Source organism: Ranitomeya variabilis, chromosome 6 (assembly GCF_051348905.1).
Source record: "Ranitomeya variabilis isolate aRanVar5 chromosome 6, aRanVar5.hap1, whole genome shotgun sequence".
Lineage (NCBI taxonomy): Eukaryota > Metazoa > Chordata > Amphibia > Anura > Dendrobatidae > Ranitomeya > Ranitomeya variabilis.
The window spans coordinates 469,234,115-469,256,622 of NC_135237.1; the positions used below are offsets into that span (position 1 = coordinate 469,234,115).

At 39.0% G+C, this 22,508-nt stretch overlaps 1 protein-coding gene across 1 annotated transcript in view; it reads left to right on the forward strand.

Annotated features, from left to right (window-relative positions):
- Positions 1-21,444, forward strand: part of DNAJC5B (DnaJ heat shock protein family (Hsp40) member C5 beta) — a 371,842-nt gene extending 350,398 nt beyond the window's left edge. Inside the window, exon 6 of the mRNA XM_077270587.1 lies at positions 21,299-21,444. Coding sequence (XP_077126702.1) covers positions 21,299-21,393 — 95 coding nt within the window. The 3' untranslated portion in view covers positions 21,394-21,444. The remainder of the gene's footprint in view (positions 1-21,298) is intronic.
- Positions 21,445-22,508: the final 1,064 nt, after the last annotated feature.

Below are 22,508 nucleotides of genomic sequence, written 5' to 3' on the forward strand. Positions count from 1 at the left end.
CAGAACAGGTGAACAGGGAAGATGATGTCACAAGTTCAATTCCACCAGTAGCCACCGGGGGAGCCCAGAATCCAAATTCACAACAGTGAGCGCTGACTGGAGGGGGCACTGACAGAGAGTAGAAGAGGTGAATTCGCGGCCGGACTGTGCCCGTCGCTGCCTTGACCAATCAGCGACAAGGGATTTCCGTGACAGACAGACAGACAAAAGACGGAAGTGCTCCTTAGACGATTATATATATAGATATATATTTGTGTGTGTAGATGATGAAACAAGTAAAAGAAACAGGTGCGGGCTACATCATATTGTTTAAACCTGTTTTCTACATGGTTTTTTGGTACTTTTATTTCTATAAAGGAACATCGTGAGTCTTTATCTTTTTTGGCTCTAACGTATCTTATAGAAGTAGCCAAATTTCTTGAAGGTTTGCATGAAATTTTGTTAATATAATGAAGTCATCTATTCATCTATGTGTGTCACGGATACTTATGCCTGCTAGTGTGTTGGCAGAATTGTCTCTTCATAGGTCAAAGTAATATCTCCAAGAGATAAATTAAATCTTAATGATTGCAGTCATCCAAAGCTAAGCCATGATACAAGAACAAAAAATAGTGTTCAGTTTACTACTCACAAATTATACAAAGTTTATGAGACAACTAAACTTAGTTGCTCATTTCTTTTAACCTCTTCTTGATTTGTTTTGTCTTTTTGCACTTTTGTTGTTTCCTCCCCTTCGTTTAAAAGCCATATTTTTTTTATTTTTCCATCAACATAGCCATATGAGCTCTTAGTTTTTGCGAGATGAGTTGTAGTTTTGAATGACACTATTTATTTTACCATACAATGTATTGGAAAATGATAAAAAAAAATTCAAAGCATGTTGAAATTTTGAAAAATAAATGCAATACTTCTATTGTTTCTCTTGTTTTTCTGGTGTTCTTTGTGTGAAAAAAAGTGTTTAATTTTTTTCTCATTATGGTGTCTACAGTTCTGGTTTATGTTATATTTTTATAGATCAGACTTTTAAGGATGTAGTGATACCAAATATGCATATTTTCTATTTTTTACATTTCTTTTCTAATTGCAGAAATGAGTGGTTGATATTAATTTTTAGGGTTTTTTTAAACTTTTTTTTTACTTTGAAAGATTTTTTTAAATCATTTTTAGTCCTTAAGGCAGTACATTCCAGTATTGCAGCATGTGGAGAAAATTATGTTAACCCTTGCAACACTTTTGCAAGGTACTGCTACCAATTGATTATCATGACCAGTAAGTGGCCTTTTGAACGTCCAAATGTCTGCCATGTGAGATATCCTATATTAGAGTATTGTAGTACATTGCATAGTCAATCCTATTGGGACTATTTAAACATGTAAAAACATTCAAAACTAATTTTACAAAAATAAAAAAAAAGTTTAAACCTCCCTTCTTTTCCCAAATGTAAATATTGAAATCTAAGAAATAAAAAATGTACATATTGGTCATGGCTGCATGCATATTTGCTTTATATTCACAATCCCAAATATATCAGTTGAGGAAAAAGGAGGTTCAATTGCATAAGTATTTAAAAAATTAATTTTTAATGTGTCAAATATTTTAAAAAAAGTTTTTAAAAATTCAAGCAAAAAAAAAAACAAACGTAGTGCACTGACAATGTGACCAAGTAAGTACCGTAAATATTGTATAGGTACTAGCAGCAATCACATAAATGAAATCAGTGTCATGTATTATATGAAAAGAGCCCAGTACACTGTAGTAAGCCTATGTTATCCAAAGCATGTTCAGTGTATTCAGATTTAAAAAATGAAGTGCAGAAATTCAAATGCAAATATAGGATTTCTCATAATTAATTAATAAAGTGCAAGTGCATAAATTGCAAAGTAGAAACCCAACTCACAATAGAAGTATTTTTGGTCTAGATAAGAATCTTAAGGAATCCTATGATAGTTCATGATGTATAACATCACCATTCAGTAAGTGAGAAGGGGGCATGAAGATTCAAAAAGTTTTGTCAGTATTATTTTCATGTGTCTCCTATGCTCTATGAGCTTTTTGACTCTTCATGTCCCCTTCTCACTTACAGAATGGTGATGTTATAGATCATGAACTATCATAGGATTAATTTAGACTATCTTATCCAGACCAAAAATACTTCTATTGTGAGTTGGGTTTCCACGTTACAATTTATGCACTTGCACTTTATAAATTGACAATGAGGAGTCCTATATTTCCATATGAATTTCTGCACTTTATTTTTCAAATCTGAATACACTGAACATGCTTTGGATAACATAGGTTTACTTCAGTGTACTGAGCTCGTTTCATATAATACATGACACTGATTTCATTTATGTGATTGCTGCTAGTACCTATACAATATTTACTTACTTGGTCACATTGTCAGCGCACTACATCTGTCCTTTTTGATTGAATTTTTAAAAACTTTTTAAAATATTTTCTCATCAAAAATTAAATTTGTAAATACTTAAGCAATTGAACCTCCTTTTTCCCCAACTGATATATTTTGGATTGTGATTATATCTATTAGTGTTGTGGTGTATTGCCCCCATTTCTTATAGACAGTGTTAAAAGATGCATAATTGCTCAAGAATCAGCATTTTTCAGTCACTGCAATTTCCTAAAAAGCTATGAAAATTTAATGTAACTCAAAAAGATAAATAATAATGGACCTTACACAGGTCCATCAATGGAAGAGCAAGAAAGTTATGGATCTTAGAAAATGGAGACACAACCATAGTTTTATTTTTTACAAATTTCTGACACTTAAACATAAAAAACACTTTATAAATTTGATATGACCATAATTGAAGTGATATTAAGAATCATGATGCCAGGTTATTTTTACCGCACATTGAATGCCTTAAAAACAAAACCCCAAAAACAAAGGCGGCATTGCTTTTTTTTTCACCAATTCACCCCACTTAGAATTTTGTCTGTGTTTTTCAGTGTATTATATGGGAAAATGAATGATAAAATTGAAAACTACAACTCTTCCTGCAAAAAACAAGCCCTCACACATTAGGGGAAAATAATAAAAAAAAGTTATGGTTCTTGGAAGAAAGGGAAAAAAAAAATCACAAAAAAATAAAAATCACCCAATCCTCAAAGGGAATCTGTCAATAGGCTCAAACCTCCTAAGCCATCTATATGGACATGTAGGTCATAGGAATGTGAATAACATGATACCTTGAAATAGCAATTTGATGTCTTATTCCCAAGAAATCCTCTTTTTTCTTAATATGTAAATGAGCTTTTAAGATCTATGGGCCAGACAAGATCTCCCTGAGAATCTGCCTCCGAAGCTTATTTTAAATGAAAGGAGGAGTTACCAGTGTGAGACATGATGATCAGGAGAACAGACTGTTTGTCATTATATGTAGATTTATCTGCAATAAGACATTGGATCACAGGTATCAAAGTATCTTTTATTGAACTTCCTATGACCTACATGATCATATAGACGGCTTAGTTGGGTTGTTCCTGCCTGCAGATTCCCATTAAGTGTTTCATCTGGGGAGGCATGTGGACAGGCCTGGTCACGTGGTCCTGCATCATCTCTCATGTGGAGGATATTAGAGTTTTTAGAATAAAAGGTTTGAGTGATTGAATTCTAATCCTGGTAGATAAGAATTGGGAGGCTCCCATAGGCATAAGATGGCCTGCCAATTCCGCTGAAATTGACATATTTGGCTGACTTTTAATTAATGTTTAAACGGGGTATTAGGGCTCTCATACATATAGAATTAAATCAGCTGAAACTGTCCGACTGTTTAATATGTGAAAACATCATTTAATATGTGAAAACATCATTAGAGCCATCAATAGTACATGAATACAGATGTGAAGATGTCACTCACCACAACCACCATCAATACAGGAATACGAAACCAGAACCACCATCAGTACATAACTATGTCCCCAGAATCACTATCCATATAGGAATATGGCACCGGAACCACCATCAGTGTTGTTGAAAACTGCATTTGTTGCATGACGGATATGAAAACCATCATACGTATCCCTTCCCTTTATAATGGGATCTATTTAGCTTCCATTAGAATATCCGCCAAATGCTGCACACCTTAAATGAATAAAATAGCCCCCATTATAGTTAAGCAATATTAGTTTCCATGACTGTCCTTGGGTTTGACATTTAAAATATAGGATGTCAGGGATGAATATTTTTCCTTGGGATCGTGTAAATGGTCTGCAAAGCAATGAGTGATTCCATATTTAACTATGCAAACACACTCCCTGTGTTTTTTTTTTTTTTTTTTTTTTTTCTTGTTGTACACTCCCTGTAGAGCCTCACCTCTAAAGTAGGCCACTTTTTTTTTTACTCTTTTGATGAAACAGGTAACAATTCTTGTGGAAGTCATTGTCAGAGCTTATTACCTGACCTATGGGAGGGGGAATCCTGTTTAGAGATGGGCAGACCCTTGGATGTTCGGGTCTGGTGGGTTCGGCCAAACAGGTAAAAAAAGTTTGGGTTCGGGTACCAGAAAAGTAACCGGATTCTATTCACTTGAATGGGGGCCCGAACATCCAGTGTTTGCCACGCTGTCATTATCACAGGTAAGACAGCCGCATTTCCAACCATTCAGGTTGAAAACTGTTTATCCCCAGACATGGATTATGGTGTGGGACAGAACGAAAGACAGGTGGGGTGTATGGTCGTTTCTTATTTTTGTTTTATCACAGGATACGATGGCTTTAAAGGAATGGGTGATGATGTGAGTATGGTTTAATTTAGAATCATTAATGGAGTCTGTGCCATTCTTTCAATTTAAGGACTTTATTAATAATAATAATAATAATAATAATTTTATTTCTATAGCGCCAACATATTCCGCAGCGCTTTACAACTTAAACTGGTTGTGTGTTTATTTACAATATAACTATCGGTTTAATAATGGATAGGTGTCTTATAGACACCTCTCTATTACTAAGCCATGGGCTTTTTGCCACCGGACAACACAAAGGTGACAACAACTCCACAAATATGAACCCCACTTTCCACCGTTACAGGGCAAAGTGCCAGAAATAGCGTATCTAATAGATGAGCCTTTTCTGGGCTGCTGGTTGCCATTTTTAGGGGTGGGCAATATCAGGTAGTGTCTGCTGCGCTGTCAAGCACATGACAGGGTGACAAATACCCGGTTTGAAGTCCGTGTTAAGTGTCTGTGCCCGAACAGTAGGTGTTCGATACGGATGCCAAACTTTACTGTTGGGGGTCGCCCATCTCTAGTCCTGTTACCTTAGCCTTTGACCCATTACTTTATATAGAAGCTAAGAGCTCATGTGTGAGATGGGCGTCATCAGCTTCATCTGCCAAGGGCACCAAAATACTTTGTCCCTACTTTGCCTGGCCTTTTCACAAAATGCAAATGGGAGCTTTTCAAGTGTGAGCAAAGGACTTTTGCTCAATAGATTTGAATAGAGTAAGGTACATTTTATTTCCAGAATGTATTGGACTGATAAAGCGCGTTATAAACTGCTAGGTGTTTGAATCACAGGATATTCTATTTCAAAAGCAATATATCTCTGATGTCATCAATTGAATCCATATGTCATATTATTAATAAACGCCACTATTATTTTAAAAACGTCACTTGCAAGTCTGTAAATCCTAGAGAAATATGGCTTATCGTGCGTAGCTATTTGATGCTGGAGGAGATAGAAAAAGATCTGATGCTATGTAAAGAAAGCAATATACTAAATTATTCCACAAATATGTTATAAAAATACTTCAGAAGTGTATATTTCAGGGCTTAGACTTCAGTGTAGATTGTCCCAAGCAATATATGTGTGCAAAGCTGAGATTTCATTCCACAAAGCAATAATGGTGATGGACGAAAAGTAATTACATACACTATCTCAGCAAGAGATTTGCTGCAATGATATCTTATTTAGGAGTAGAAAGACAAGAAAGATGTAGTATAGCTTCATGACTGTCACTTACTTTCTATGGTCTGTATATGTACAGTTTCATGCAGTGTATGCAGAAGTGCCAATAGAAGGGTCCCATACTTAAAATGTACATATAGTGCACATTCATCATCTGCATCAATTCTTTTGGGTACTTTTCTGCTAAAGCAGAGATTTTGTAGAATTATAGTCAAATATATGAGTCATCAATTATGCCAAATGCCTACAAATTATATAATAATACCACCCCGCTATGGAAAAACACCTGACATGGATAAAATACTGCTCAAGTGGCCACTTATGTAAACAAGCAACCAATATGAAGTTTTATAAAAAGTTTATAAAAAGTTATTAATCATAGCTAAGGTTGTGATCGTTCACCTGGTTGACCACCAATAGTGGTACATTAATTGGTTTACATACACAGCATATATGGTCTCTGCAAAGACCCCTCACATCAGTAATTCTGGGTGTGAACAGAGCAGCTTATAAGTGGTTCACACCACTTATAACCTTAGCTATTTTTATACATTTTTTTTTATAAAACTTCATATTGGTTGCTCATTCACACAAACACTATTTTAGCCCAGTCGAGTGTTTTTCCATAGCACGGTGGTATTATTATATACTTTGTATTAATTTGCTATTGTGTGGAACACCAGAAACAGGGGTGTGTAATCCATCTGCAGCTTGAGAAACCCTTTCACAACAGGCGCAGGTGTAATATTATATTATTATTATATCAAATGTGCCAATTAGGTGATAATGATCAACATTTTCATATATGTATGTTGAAACAAAGTCATAAACGGAAACAAACCGCTGTGCAGAAGGCTTAAAATTGGTTGAGAAACAAACAAATTCTGCTGCAAAGGTTAGGTTGTGAAAGATGTTTTCTGGATATACAGTATGTCATGACAAGACTGCGTACAGCAACAAGACAAAAGGTAGTTAAACTGCATCTATAAGGTCACAGGCAAAGTTTTCAAACCATACTGAGGCTTTACAATGTGCTATACAAGAAGCACCAAGAAATTGTCAACGTTGAGGACTGAAGACGCATTGGTCAGCCAAGGAAACCTAATGCTGCATGTAGAAGACACATCATGGTTACTTCCCTTTTAAATAGTAAGATGTCCAACACTCATCAGCTCAGAACTGGCAGTAACCAGTTTGGACAAAAGTGGTCTTCATGAAAGCATTATTGCCAAAAAAAAGCCATATCTTCGATAATGAAACAAGGCCAAGTGATTCAGCTATGTGTGAAAACACAGGAAATGGGTGCAAGGTTGTGGGAAAAATAAAAAAATGGCAGTAGCTACTCTGACCCGATGAGTGAAAATTTTAAATATGTGGCTGCAACAGAATGCAGTGTGTTTGCCATAGAGCTGGGGAGTGGAACAATAATGAGAGTCTGCATGCAGAAATAATGCAAGATAGAGGTTCCTTGCAAGTCTCTAACTGCATTTTACAAAATGGAGTTGCGGATTTTGGGATTACTAATGGTGTCCCCAATGCTGAGAAATGCATGCAGACATTTAGACATGCGAAGTCATTAGGGAGGCAACTGATTGGCTCCAAATGTATTCTGCAGCCGGACAGCAACCTCAAACATACAGACAGTATCATTAAGAACTATCTTCAGAGTAAAGAGGCGCAAAGATTCCTGAAAATGAGAATGTGGCATTTGAGCTGAGTCGTTAAGTCTTTTCTGGGACTATATACAGTAAAGAGACAGAAGGACTTGCACAAGCCTATATCAACAGATCCTACATTTTGACTGATGAAGCCCCATTCAGACTCTTTGGGAAAGATAAACCTAGCTGAAAGAATGATTATCTAGAGAAGAAAAATTGAGTGCTAACATGAGTTCTGTGTCATGCCAAAAGAATTTGAGTCTGGCTGCCATGGTTCCACCACTCAGTGTGTCTGAGTATGGAAAGTTTTCAGAATGCTTTAAATTTTTCACTCTTTGTTTCATTGCAGCCATTTGGTAAATTCAAAAAAGTTCATTTTTTTCTCACTAATGTTCACTCTGCACCCCATCTTGACTGAAAAAACCCCCCAGAAATGTATAATTTTTTGCATATTTATTAAGAAAGAAAAACTGAAACATCACATGGTCATAAGTATTCAGACCCTTTGCTCAGACACTCATATTTAAGTCACATGCTGTCTATTTCTGTGTGATCCTCCTTGAGATGGTTCTACTCCTTCATTGGAGTCCAGCTGTGTGTAATTAAACTGATAGGACTTGATTTGGAAAGGCACACACCTGTCTATATAAGACCTCACAGCTCACAAAGCATGTCAGACCAAATAAGAATCAAGTGGTCAGAGGAACTGGCCAAGGAGCTCAGAGACAGAATTGTGGCAAGGCACCGATCTGGCCAAGGTTACAAAAGAATTTCTGCAGTACTAAAGGTTCCTAAGAGCACAGTGGCCTCTATAATCCTTTAAGGGAACTTGTCACCTCTTTTTTTCGATATGAAACAAAAATAGGGTTCAATTGTGCCTGAGCTCTGCTTTACAACAGTACCTTTCATTTCCCTCGATTCCCAACCGTTGCTTATAAAATACCTTTGTAATCTCTCCATTTTCATATGTAAATTACCCCATCCGATGGGTGGGGCCTATTCGCCATCTCTCCCCCTGCTCCTCAGCGTGCTTGACGTAGCGAGATCTGTGAGTAGCACAGATCCGTACAGTTTCTGCGCGTGCACATTGAATTGGCCTCCAGCGCCTGCGCAGTATGCTTTGCCCAACTGTGGTCAAAGCACAAAATCACTATTGCGCATGCGTCCGCATTTTTCACTACGTTCCATGCCCCCTTGCATAGCAAGACTTCCGGGGCACGGAACGTCATGGAAAATGCCGGCGCATGCTGTAAAGCAGAGCTCAGGCACAATCGAACCATATTTTTATCTCAAATCGAAAAAAAGGGATGACAGGTTCCCTTTAAATGGAAGAAGTTTGGGACCACCAGAAATCTTCCTAGACCTGGCCGTCCGGCCAAACTGAGCAATCGTGGGAGAGAGCCTTGATGAGAGAGGTAAAGAAGAACCCAATATCACTGTGGCTGAGCTCCAGAGATGCAGTAGGGAGATGGGAGAAAGTTCCACAAAGTCAACTATCACTGCAGCCCTCCACCAGTTGGGCCTTATGGCAGAGTGGCCCAATGGAAGCCTCTTCTCAGTGCAATGAAGGAACAGATGAATGACCTCGGGGAGACCAAAACATCCAACACTGCAGAGACACCATCACGTCTTTCTCAACGCAGTGATCCAGAACGCTGCCCCCATCCCTTATGGGAAATATGCAAATGCATGTAAAGTAAGCTGCGGAGACACCATCACGTGTTTCTCAACGCAAGCAATGAATAGCCAGGCCTTTCTCCAGGAAGGAACAACCACGGGAAGGGCAGCATCCAATAAAGGAGAATATCCAATAGAGGAAGACCACCTATGCCAAGCATGGTATCCATCCACAAACAGCTGTTTCGGGGTTTTTGCCCCTCATCAGTCTTCTTCTTCTCAGTGCAAGACATATGAAAGCCCCCATAGAGTTTGCTAAAAACACATGAAGGACTCCCAGACTATGAGAAATAAGATTCTCTGGTCTGATGAGACAAAGATAGACCTTTTTGATAATAATTCTAAGCGGTATGTGCAGAGAAAACCAGGCACTGCTTATTATCTGCCCAATGCAATCCCTACAGTGAAACATGGTGGTAGCAGCATCATGCTATGGGGGTGCTTTTCAGCTGCAGGGACAGAATGACTAGTTGCCATTGAAATAAACATGAATGCAGCCAAGTACAGAGATATCCTGGATGAAAACCTCTTCTAGAGTGCTCAGGACCACAGATTTGGCTGAAGGTTCACCTTCTAACAAGACAATGACCCTAAGTACACAGCCAAATAACAAAGGAGTGGCTTCAGAACAACTCTGTGACCTTTCTTGACTGGCTCAGCCAGAGCCCTGACCTAAACCCAATTGGGCATCTCTGGAGAGACCTGAAAATGGCTGTCCACCAACGTCCACCATCCAACCTGATGGAACTGGAGAGGATCTGCAAGGAAGAATGGCAGAGGATCCCCAAATCCAGGTGTGAAAAACTTGTTGCATCATTCCCTATAAGACTCATGGCTGTACTAGCTCAAAAGGATGCTTCTACTCAATACTGAGCAAAGGGTCTGAATACTTATGACCATGCGATATTTCAGTTTTTCTTTTTTAATAAATATGCAAAAATGTCCGCATTTCTGTTTTTTCAGTCAAGATGGGGTGTAGAGTGTACATTAATGAGAAAAATTTTTTTTTGAACTTACCAAATGGCTTCAATGAAGCAGAGTGAAAAATTTAAAGGGGTATGAATGCTTGCCGCACCCACTGTAAAAAAAAAAAAATATATATATATATATATATATATATATATATATATATATATATATACATATATATATATATATACAGTCATGGCCAAAAATTTTGAGAATGAGACAAATATTAATTTTTCCAATGTCTACTGCTTCATTTTTTCTAATGGCAATTTGCATATACTCCTGAATGTCAGAGTGATCAGCTTAACAGCAATTACTGTACTTGCAAAGTCAATATTTGCCCAGAAAATGAACTTTAACCCCCAAAACACATTTCAACATCATTGCTGTCCTGCCTTAAAAGGAGCAGCTAACATCGTTTTAGTGATTGATCCATTAACACAGGTGTAGGTGTTGATGAGGACAGGGCTGGCGATCAATCAGTCATGATTAAGTAAGAATGACATCACTGGACACTTTAAAAGGAGGCTGGTGCTTGGTATCATTGTTTCTCTTCAGTTAACCATGGTTATCTCTAAAGAAACACGTGCAGCCATCATTGCACTGCACAAAAATGGCCTAAAAGGGAAGAGTATCGCAGCTATAAAGATTGCACCTCAGTCAACAATCTATCGCATCATCAAGAACATCAAGGAGAGAGCTTCCATTGTTGTCAAAAAGGCTCCAGGGTGCCCAAGAAAGACCAGCAAGTGCCAGGACCGTATCTTAAAACTGTTTCAGCTGCGGGATCGGACTACCAGCAGTGCCGAGCTTGCTCAGGAATGGCAGCAGGCTGGTGTGAGTGCTTCTGCACGCACTGTGAGGCGGAGACACTTTGAGCAAGGCCTGGTTTCAAGGAGGGCAGCAAAGAAGCCACTTCTTTCCAGAAAAAACATCAGGGACCGACTGATATTCTGCAAAAGGTACAGGGAGTGGACTGCTGAGGACTGGGGCAAAGTCATTTTCTCTGATGAATCCCCTTTTCGATTGTTTGGGACATCTGGAAAACAGCTTATTCGGAGAAGAAGAGGTGAGCGCTACCACCAGTCTTGTCTCATGCCAACTGTAAAGCATCCTGAAACCATTCATGTGTGGGGTTGCTTCTCAGCCAAGGGAATCGGCTCACTCACAGTCTTGCCTAAAAACACAGCCATGAATAAAGAATGGTACCAGAATGTCCTCCAAGAGCAACTTCTCCCAACCGTCCAAAAGCAGTTTGGCGCCCAACAATGCCTTTTCCAGCATGATGGAGCACCTTGCCATAAAGCAAAGGTGATAACTAAATGGCTCATGGAACAAAACATAGAGATTTTGGGTCCATGGCCTGGAAACTCCCCAGATCTTAATCCCATTGAGAACTTGTGGTCAATCATCAAGAGACGGGTGGACAAACCAAAACCAACAAATTTAGGCAAAATGCAAGCATTGATTATGCAAGAATGGACTGCTATCAGTCAGGATTTGGTCCAGAAGTTTATTTAGAGCATGCCAGGGAGAATTGCAAGGGTCTTAAAGAAGAAGGGTCAACACTGCAAATATTGACTTGCTGCATTAACTCATTCTAAGGGTATGTGCACACGTTGCGGATTTCTTGCAGAAAATTCCTGAAGAAAACCGGAAATTTTCTGCAAGAAATCCGCATTTTTTTTTTTTGCGTTTTTTTTCCGTTTTTTTCGCGTTTTTTTAGCATTCTGCAAGCGTAATTAGCTTGCAGAATGCTAAAGTTTTCCCTGCGATCTGTAGCATCGCTTGGAAAACTGACTGACAGGTTGGTCACACTTGTCAAACATAGCGTTTGACAAGTGTGACCAACTTTTTACTATAGATGCTGCCTATGCAGCATCTATAGTAAAAGATAGAATGTTTAAAAATAATAAAAAAAATAAAAAAATGCTTATACTCACCCAGACATCTCACCGGCGTCCGTTCCGTATAGCTGGTCTGTGCGCACAGGACCTCCCGTGACGTCACGGTCACGTGAGCGGTCACATGACCGCTCACGACCAATCACAGGACAGTGACGTCATTCGGCGAGGTCCTTCAGCGCACACCAGGTACAGAAACCGAACGGCAGCGTGCGAGGAGGCGGCAAGACATCGAGGGTGAGTATAGGACTGTTTATTATTTTATTTCTTATTTTTTGACCACTTATATGGTGCCCAGTGCGTGGAGGAGAGTCTCCTCTCCTCCACCCTGGGTACCAACCGCATATAATCTGCTTACTTCCCGCATGGTGTGCACAGCCCCGTGCGGGAAGTAAGCAGATCAATGGACCCCTAGGTGTGCGGAATCCCTGCAATTCCGCATTTTTAATGAACATGTTGCTTTTTTTTCCGCTATGCGATTTTTTCGCGGAAAAAATCGCAACATTTGCACCAAAAATGCGGAATACCCTGTAAATAATAGGAGGCTTATGTAAGCGTTTTTTTTCGCGTTTTTATCACGTTTTTATAGCGAAAAAACGCGAAAAAAACGCTAACAATCCTGAACGTGTGCACATGGCCTAACTGTCAATATAACCTATTGGTACTGATAATATGATTGCAATTATATTTCTGTATGTGATATAAACATCAGACAAACACTAATAAAAACCAGAGGGCAGCAGATCATGTGAAAATATGATTTTGGTGTCATTCTCAAAAATTTTGGCCATGACTGTGCATATATATATATATATATATATATATATATATATATATATATATATATATATATATATATATATATATGTAAGTCCGCAAGGACAGGGTCTTCTCCCCTCTGTACCACTCATTGTAAATTTGTTTACTGTGTACGATATCTATAACCCTGTATGTAACCCTTTTCTCATGTGCAGCACCATGGAATTAATGGTGCTATATAAATAAATAATAATAATAATAATAATATATATTATAGATGACTGATTCGATTTGAATCATATATGATAAAGCTGATGCTAGCTCAAAGGTACTATAAGGAAAATCTACCATTCCGAAGATCAAATTTCAAATTTTTGTACTTAGTAAGTAAGAAGTGCTGCGTATCTCCGAAATTCTGCATCTGTGTATTACGATTCCTGCTCAAAATAATAAGCAGGAGGCATGGAAGTAACGATTGCAGTTGCGACTTAAAATTATTGAGCACCGAGACCCACTAATCTGCTGCATCGCAATACACGCCTCTGGCCAGTCAGAATCTAAATGCCCAGTATGGGCGGATCAGGACACTGAATTTATACGGGCACTCAGCTGCAGACCTCTGCGCTTTGTAAGGAAGAAGACGAAAGTCCAAGAAGAGACCAGCATTTACTTCATCTATAAAAAAGACTTTTATTCCAATAAAGTTAAAATCAGGAACACAGCGGTACTCCTAGAGGCACAGAGGGAAACCATAAAGAGATAAGGCAATGCGTTTCTGACCTTTGCGGTCCTTAATCACTGCCTAAATGTTCACTCTCAACCATACAACTATATGCAATCTTAGTCTGGCTAATTGATTAACCTGCACGTGCGCACGGATAAAAATAACATTGAAAAAGATAAAACCAAAAGTTAGGTCACCGCGCTACCTATCTCCCAGATATTAAATATAAAAAGCTGCAAAGTACCCACAAAGGGGTTAAAAATAAAGCACTTACCAGGTGGTTGAAGTGCCAAAACTTGGACTGCGGACGTTTAGTGGAGCGCTGAAGAGGTGAAGGCGGCTGCTCCTCCGTGGGTCCAAGATAAGGAGGTCCGGACGGCAGTGTAAGATGGCAGGCCCGGGGGGAGCGTCCTCCCTATGGGCGCCTAGCTGCCGCGCACACGCCGGGATTGTAGACACGCGGCGTCCTGGCCAGGGACGCCGCTACACTTTAACGAGGAATAGGGGGGCGTGGTCTGGGTGACGTCACCCGGAGCTACAAAAAAATGGAGCAGAAGACAAGTGCCGAACAGGGCCTCTATTGCCTACGCGTTTCGAAGGTCACCGGACCTTCTTCGTCAGGGCTAGAGGTCCCTGGCTGTCTACTGCTCTATATAGGATATAAAGGCGCCGCCCACTATTCAAAAGAAAAGCTGAATATATATATATGCATAAGAATGTTGCTAAGCTACAGGAAGAGACTGTGAGTTTATAGGTCCATGGGTCCAATAAAATATATATAGGTAGTCTGTGTTACTATGTATTAATCTTTAAAAGAATTTTTATTTTTATTTGATAAATATATAAAAAAATGCATTAAAAAAATCTATCTTTGGAGAGAAATAAAAGATATATATAAAAAAGAAGGAAAAAAAGGAAGGAAAAAAAGGAAAAAAGGGGGGGGGGAGGGGACTTTTGTATATAATTGATACATGTAAAGGGGAGGAAAGGGCACAAATAGTAATAAAAAACATGCATATATAACTATTTAAAAGCATAAAGCTCCAATTCATGATTAAGACCCTTAGGGGCCAGGCTATCCAACGTAAAAATCCACTTTGATTCTGTGCGTGACATTAATTTTATGTAGTCACCTCCCCTCCAGTTTTTTTGGACTACTTGAATGCTGCAGAATGTTAATCCCTTAGTGGACCTACCATGGTATTCCCTAAAGTGCCTAGAAAGGGGTGGCCAATAAAGCCTTTCTCTATATTGTTAAAATGTTCTTTCAACCGGTCCCTCAGTTTGCGTTTAGTGCGACCCACGTAGATTTTGCCGCAAGGGCATTTGATCAGATAGATCACTCCTGACGACCAGCATGAAATTTGGTCTTTAATAGTAAATTCCTGGGTGGCGTTAGAGTTGAAAAATTTAAGTTGTTTTATTTTTTTTAAATTTGTACGCACACAACAGGTACAAGTGCCGCAAGGTACAAAGCCTGGATTCTTTGAGGGTATACTCTTGGCAGGGCCCTTGTTAATGGTTGGAGCTATGATGTTGCCTATTGTTTGTGATTTTCTAAAAACAAATTTGGGACGTTTTGGTAGCAGTTCCCCTATTATTTTGTCCGACTGGAGGATTGACCAGTGTTTATAGATAATTTTGGTGAACTGTTTATATCCATGGTGGAACTGCGTGATAATAGGTAACTGATAAATTTGGTTACGAATATCAGTTGGGATAGATTTATCCCTCGTTGTTCTCTGTACTAGAGTGTCCCTCGACATTTCATAGACCTCCTGTTTAGCCACATCCAACAGATCTTTGGGGTATCCTTTTTCCAAAAATTTCTTGGTAAGTTGTTCTGCTTCTGTTATGTAATCTTGTTTTTTAGTGCAGTTTCGTCTTACCCGGGTAAATTGACTTTTGGGGATGTTAGTCAACCAAATCGGTAGATGGCAGCTATTAATGTCAATAAATCCATTAGAGTCTACTGGTTTATGGTGGCATTTGGTTAGTATCTGATTATTTTCAATAAAAATATTTAAGTCTAGAAAGTTTATTTCCGATTTGCTGGTAGTGGCCGTGAATTCCAGCCCAAAGTCATTAGAATTGAGATTGGAGATAAATACATCTAGTTCTCTTTGGGGGCCGTTCCAGATGAATAGTATATCATCGATAAAACGCCTCCACATAATTAAACCAGTATTGGGGCTTTTGGTGAGTGAAATATGTAGCTCCTCCCACTTGGATACATAGATGTTTGCGTAGCTGGGAGCGAAACAAGTGCCCATAGCCGTGCCTCGTGTTTGGAGATAGAATTGGCCATCATGGGTAAAATAATTATGTTCCAAAATAAATAAAATACTTTCCACAATGAACTGGATCTGTGGTTTCTTGTGGATGGCTAATTTATTAAGACAATATTCTGCCGCTTCACATCCTTTTGAGTGGTCTATTACTGTGTATAATGATTTTATGTCAAGTGTCCCCAATGTGAAGCCACTTTCCCATTGGATTTTTTCTAATAATTGGAGCACTTGACTAGTATCTTTAAGATATGCAGGGATAATAGGCATACATCTTTGGAGGTGTGTATCTATGTAGCGTGACAGATTAGCTGTCAGGCAATTAATGCCTGAAATAATAGGCTTCCCAGGTGGACGCATTGCATCTTTATGGACTTTAGGGAGGTAGTAGAACACTGCCACACTGGGGGTTTTATTCAAAATAAATAAAGATTCTTTTTTGTTTATAATGCCCAAAGATTTACCTCGTGATATTAAAATATTCAAATTTTTGGTATAGCGTTCAGTAGGGTCGCTATTTAATTTCCTATAGGTAGTTACATCATTTAGGAGTCTATCAGATTCCTCCTGGTATGTGGTTTTGTTGAGAATAACAATCCCCCCCCTTTATCCGCTGGACGTATAATAATATCATGGTTTGCTTGAAGGTCCAGTAGTGCCTTTTGTTCAAAGTTATTTAAATTTTGGGATATGTATTTGGGATTCTTTCTCCTCATTCTCCTAATATCCTGTGTGACTGCAGTCTCAAAAGACCGAAAGGCATTTGAGTATTCTTGTACAGGATGAAATGTAGAGGGATTAGATAGAGACGTCTGTATGTATTCATGAGAAACAGCATTAGGGACTTGTGGTGCCTTTTTAAGGAAATATTTCTTAATGGCCAAATTGCGCAGAAACTGCTTCATACTGATAAATAGGTTAAAGGGTTTTGCCATTGTAGTTGGTGCAAATTTCAATCCCTTTTGTAGGAGGGATTTTTCGTTATCCGAAAGTACATACGAACTCAGATTAAATATTTTTTGGGTGGAGGGGAGGGAGTTTTTTATTTTCTTTTTGGAGAGTTTCCCCCCCCCTCCTACCTCTTTTGGTTTTAGAGTGTTTGACCGAAAAAAATCCCGAGTGATTCTAGTCTGTGTTTTAAATCCTCTCCCTCTATTTGGTATGAGGCTGGAGATTTTTCTGTTGTTATTTTTAGTTTTATTGTTATTATTAATGACCCCTTCTGGTCTTTTAGGGGGGATTTTTTGTTGTCGTTTTTGAGCAATAGGGGTATTGGTACCATATTTTACTTCCATCAGTCTTTTATTTTTATCTGAATAGCCATTATGAGTTCCTGGATTAGGTGTCATACTTGCACTCTGGCCTAATCCAGGTGGGTCATTAATAATAACAATAAAACTAAAAATAACAACAGAAAAATCTCCAGCCTCATACCAAATAGAGGGAGAGGATTTAAAACACAGACTAGAATCACTCGGGATTTTTTTCGGTCAAACACTCTAAAACCAAAAGAGGTAGGAGGGGGGGGAAACTCTCCAAAAAGAAAATAAAAAACTCCCTCCCCTCCACCCAAAAAATATTTAATCTGAGTTCGTATGTACTTTCGGATAACGAAAAATCCCTCCTACAAAAGGGATTGAAATTTGCACCAACTACAATGGCAAAACCCTTTAACCTATTTATCAGTATGAAGCAGTTTCTGCGCAATTTGGCCATTAAGAAATATTTCCTTAAAAAGGCACCACAAGTCCCTAATGCTGTTTCTCATGAATACATACAGACGTCTCTATCTAATCCCTCTACATTTCATCCTGTACAAGAATACTCAAATGCCTTTCGGTCTTTTGAGACTGCAGTCACACAGGATATTAGGAGAATATACAAAAATACATATCCCAAAATTTAAATAACTTTGAACAAAAGGCACTACTGGACCTTCAAGCAAACCATGATATTATTATACGTCCAGCGGATAAAGGGGGGGGGATTGTTATTCTCAACAAAACCACATACCAGGAGGAATCTGATAGACTCCTAAATGATGTAACTACCTATAGGAAATTAAATAGCGACCATACTGAACGCTATACCAAAAATTTGAATATTTTAATATCACGAGGTAAATATTTGGGCATTATAAACAAAAAAGAATCTTTATTTATTTTGAATAAAACCCCCAGTGTGGCAGTGTTCTACTACCTCCCTAAAGTCCATAAAGATGCAATGCGTCCACCTGGGAAGCCTATTATTTCAGGCATTAATTGCCTGACAGCTAATCTGTCACGCTACATAGATACACACCTCCAAAGATGTATGCCTATTATCCCTGCATATCTTAAAAATACTAGTCAAGTGCTCCAATTATTAGAAAAAATCCAATGGGAAAGTGGCTTCACATTGGGGACACTTGACATAAAATCATTATACACAGTAATAGACCACTCAAAAGGATGTGAAGCGGCAGAATATTATCTTAATAAATTAGCCATCCACAAGAAACCACAGATCCAGTTCATTGTGGAAAGTATTTTATTTATTTTGGAACATAATTATTTTACCCATGATGGCCAATTCTATCTCCAAACACGAGGCACGGCTATGGGCACTTGTTTCGCTCCCAGCTACGCAAACATCTATGTAGCCAAGTGGGAGGAGCTACATATTTCACTCACCAAAAGCCCCAATACTGGTTTAATTATGTGGAGGCGTTTTATCGATGATATACTATTCATCTGGAACGGCCCCCAAAGAGAACTAGATGTATTTATCTCCAATCTCAATTCTAATGACTTTGGGCTGGAATTCACGGCCACTACCAGCAAATCGGAAATAAACTTTCTAGACTTAAATATTTTTATTGAAAATAATCAGATACTAACCAAATGCCACCATAAACCAGTAGACTCTAATGGATTTATTGACATTAATAGCTGCCATCTACCGATTTGGTTGACTAACATCCCCAAAAGTCAATTTACCCGGGTAAGACGAAACTGCACTAAAAAACAAGATTACATAACAGAAGCAGAACAACTTACCAAGAAATTTTTGGAAAAAGGATACCCCAAAGATCTGTTGGATGTGGCTAAACAGGAGGTCTATGAAATGTCGAGGGACACTCTAGTACAGAGAACAACGAGGGATAAATCTATCCCAACTGATATTCGTAACCAAATTTATCAGTTACCTATTATCACGCAGTTCCACCATGGATATAAACAGTTCACCAAAATTATCTATAAACACTGGTCAATCCTCCAGTCGGACAAAATAATAGGGGAACTGCTACCAAAACGTCCCAAATTTGTTTTTAGAAAATCACAAACAATAGGCAACATCATAGCTCCAACCATTAACAAGGGCCCTGCCAAGAGTATACCCTCAAAGAATCCAGGCTTTGTACCTTGCGGCACTTGTACCTGTTGTGTGCGTACAAATTTAAAAAAAATAAAACAACTTAAATTTTTCAACTCTAACGCCACCCAGGAATTTACTATTAAAGACCAAATTTCATGCTGGTCGTCAGGAGTGATCTATCTGATCAAATGCCCTTGCAGCAAAATCTACGTGGGTCGCACTAAACGCAAACTGAGGGACCGGTTGAAAGAACATTTTAACAATATAGAGAAAGGCTTTATTGGCCACCCCTTTCTAGGCACTTTAGGGAATACCATGGTAGGTTCACTAAGGGATTAACATTCTGCGGCATTCAAGTAGTCCAAAAAAACTGGAGGGGAGGTGACTACATAAAATTAATGTCACGCACAGAATCAAAGTGGATTTTTACGTTGGATAGCCTGGCCCCTAAGGGTCTTAATCATGAATTGGAGCTTTATGCTTTTAAATAGTTATATATGCATGTTTTTTATTACTATTTGTGCCCTTTCCTCCCCTTTACATGTATCAATTATATACAAAAGTCCCCTCCCCCCCCCCTTTTTTCCTTTTTTTCCTTCCTTTTTTTCCTTCTTTTTTATATATATCTTTTATTTCTCTCCAAAGATAGATTTTTTTTATGCATTTTTTAATATATTTATCAAATAAAAATAAAAATTCTTTTAAAGATTAATACATAGTAACACAGACTACCTATATATATTTTATTGGACCCATGGACCTATAAACTCACAGTCTCTTCCTGTAGCTTAGCAACATTCTTATGCATATATATATATTCAGCTTTTCTTTTGAATAGTGGGCGGCGCCTTTATATCCTATATAGAGCAGTAGACAGCCAGGGACCTCTAGCCCTGACGAAGAAGGTCCGGTGACCTTCGAAACGCGTAGGCAATAGAGGCCCTGTTCGGCACTTGTCTTCTGCTCCATTTTTTTGTAGCTCCAGGTGACGTCACCCAGACCACGCCCCCCTATTCCTCGTTAAAGTGTAGCGGTGTCCCTGGCCAGGACGCCGCGTGTCTACAATCCCGGCGTGTGCGCGGCAGCTAGGCGCCCATAGGGAGGACGCTCCCCCCGGGCCTGCCATCTTACACTGCCGTCCGCACCTCCTTATCTTGGACCCACGGAGGAGCAGCCGCCTTCACCTCTTCAGCGCTCCACTAAACGTCCGCAGTCCAAGTTTTGGCACTTCAACAACCTGGTAAGTGCTTTATTTTTAACCCCTTTGTGGGTACTTTGCAGCTTTTTATATTTAATATCTGGGAGATAGGTAGCGCGGTGACCTAACTTTTGGTTTTACCTTTTTTGTATATATATGACAGGCTTGGCGCAGTAGCCGTCTAGGCACCAGCAGCTTCCCCCACTCCTACATCTAATAACTCTTGGAGCACCGGTGTATTTACTACTTTATAACATTGAAAAAGACACACAAGGGAATTCAAAAATGTATATAAAGAAATATATAAAGAAAACAAACAAACACAGTGATCACACAATTAATAATGCAAAATTAAATCAGACCTTTTGTTGAGCCCATGGGAGATGAGGTAGTTAACATTAGAATCCAGTACCTTTCTCTATTGAGGAGATCTCCTCCAGTCACCCCTTCGGGGGGACGTGTAGTGGCCACTGGCCAGGGCTTGATACTGTAAAGAACTGTGCGGTGGCCACTACAAGAAGATGGAGCTGATTGGCGGGAGTGCCAGCTGTCAGACCCCGGCCGATCATACATTGATGATGACCCTTCCTAAGATTTGGTCATCAATGTAAAAGTAGTGGACAACCTCTTTAAAGGTTTATGGTGGATTCTGACAAATTTATCACTTGTTGATATCTAATACTGTGATAAAATGTATGGTTTATATATAATTACTCCACTTCTTATTCACTATAATATCTTTAATAAATACTGTATACGCTCATCATTCTAGTTTCTTAAAAAAAAAACATAAAGTATTTAATATTAATTTTAGTTTTCTGTTATTTTTGTCCTAGATGGTCAAACTCCTATTTTAATGCAACCAACAAATGCAAATGAGAAAACGCAGCTGATCGGAGACAATCGTCGTACTTACCAAACGGATTCCTAAACAGTAAAAGCAGGACCACAATTATGTTACTAGTACTACGACAAGTTATAAAAATCACTCTAAACAGACAGTATATAGTTTTAGATGCACATATGTAATATGGATGAATTTTTAATATAAGGGTCTCTTGAATAATAAATGCATTACATGTACAATTAAACTGAATTGTCTGCAGGGTCTTTTTGAAATACACTCTTGTCATGGTCAGGGCCCTCACCAAGCATCCGTGACATGGGCAGTTGACTATAAGGAGTCCATGTCATTCTAAATTGTTAGAGGCAGGCTGTGGCTGTAATACACAGTCATCACCTACCGGATATGGGGCAGGCTCGCTGCGGGAATCCGCCCCTTACAGCTGCTTCAGACAAGTGCCGTACATATACAGTGAATGTAATGAAGGGGGTTAACCGGGTCTTTTATGTTGATGGCCTATCATAAGGATAGGTGGGATGATACCTGATTGATGGGGGTGCAAGCCCTCCGGCACTCCCACCAGTCAGCTGTTCCCAGTGTCAGCAGTGGCCAGATATGCTGAATTGCAGTGCGGCTCAGCACAGCTTTGTCAGCTGCATAGTGGTAGCGGCCAAGTACTGCACATCCTCATTAACATGTGGCCACTATTACGTTGATGGAACTGTGCACTGCAGTTCCACAAATCAGCACATCTGGCCACCGCTGGCACCTGGAGCAGCTAATTGGTAGCAGTGCCCCATGGCACACCCCCATCGATGAGATATTGCTGACCTATTCTAAAGATAGGCCATCAAAGTAAAAATCCTGGACAACTACTTTAACCATCACTTAGTTTTTACGAAGACGCTTAAATTCTTTAGCACAACAAGATAAAACCATTAAAATTTAAGGCATTAAAAAACAAAAGGTGAAAAAACAGCTATAAAAAACAAAAGGTAAAACAAGCATGCTTTCCTGTACTTAACAGTCGACCGCAAGAATGTGCACACAAATCCAACTGGGTTTTGTCCCCAACTTGTATCACCATAAGGGAAATAGCTCACTGATTATGTACAATCTACAGTCGGGGATAGGGTGAAACATTATTTTCTTCCTTTCTGGGCCCATCCATTGGGGGTGATTTATTGCACTTGCACACCGCT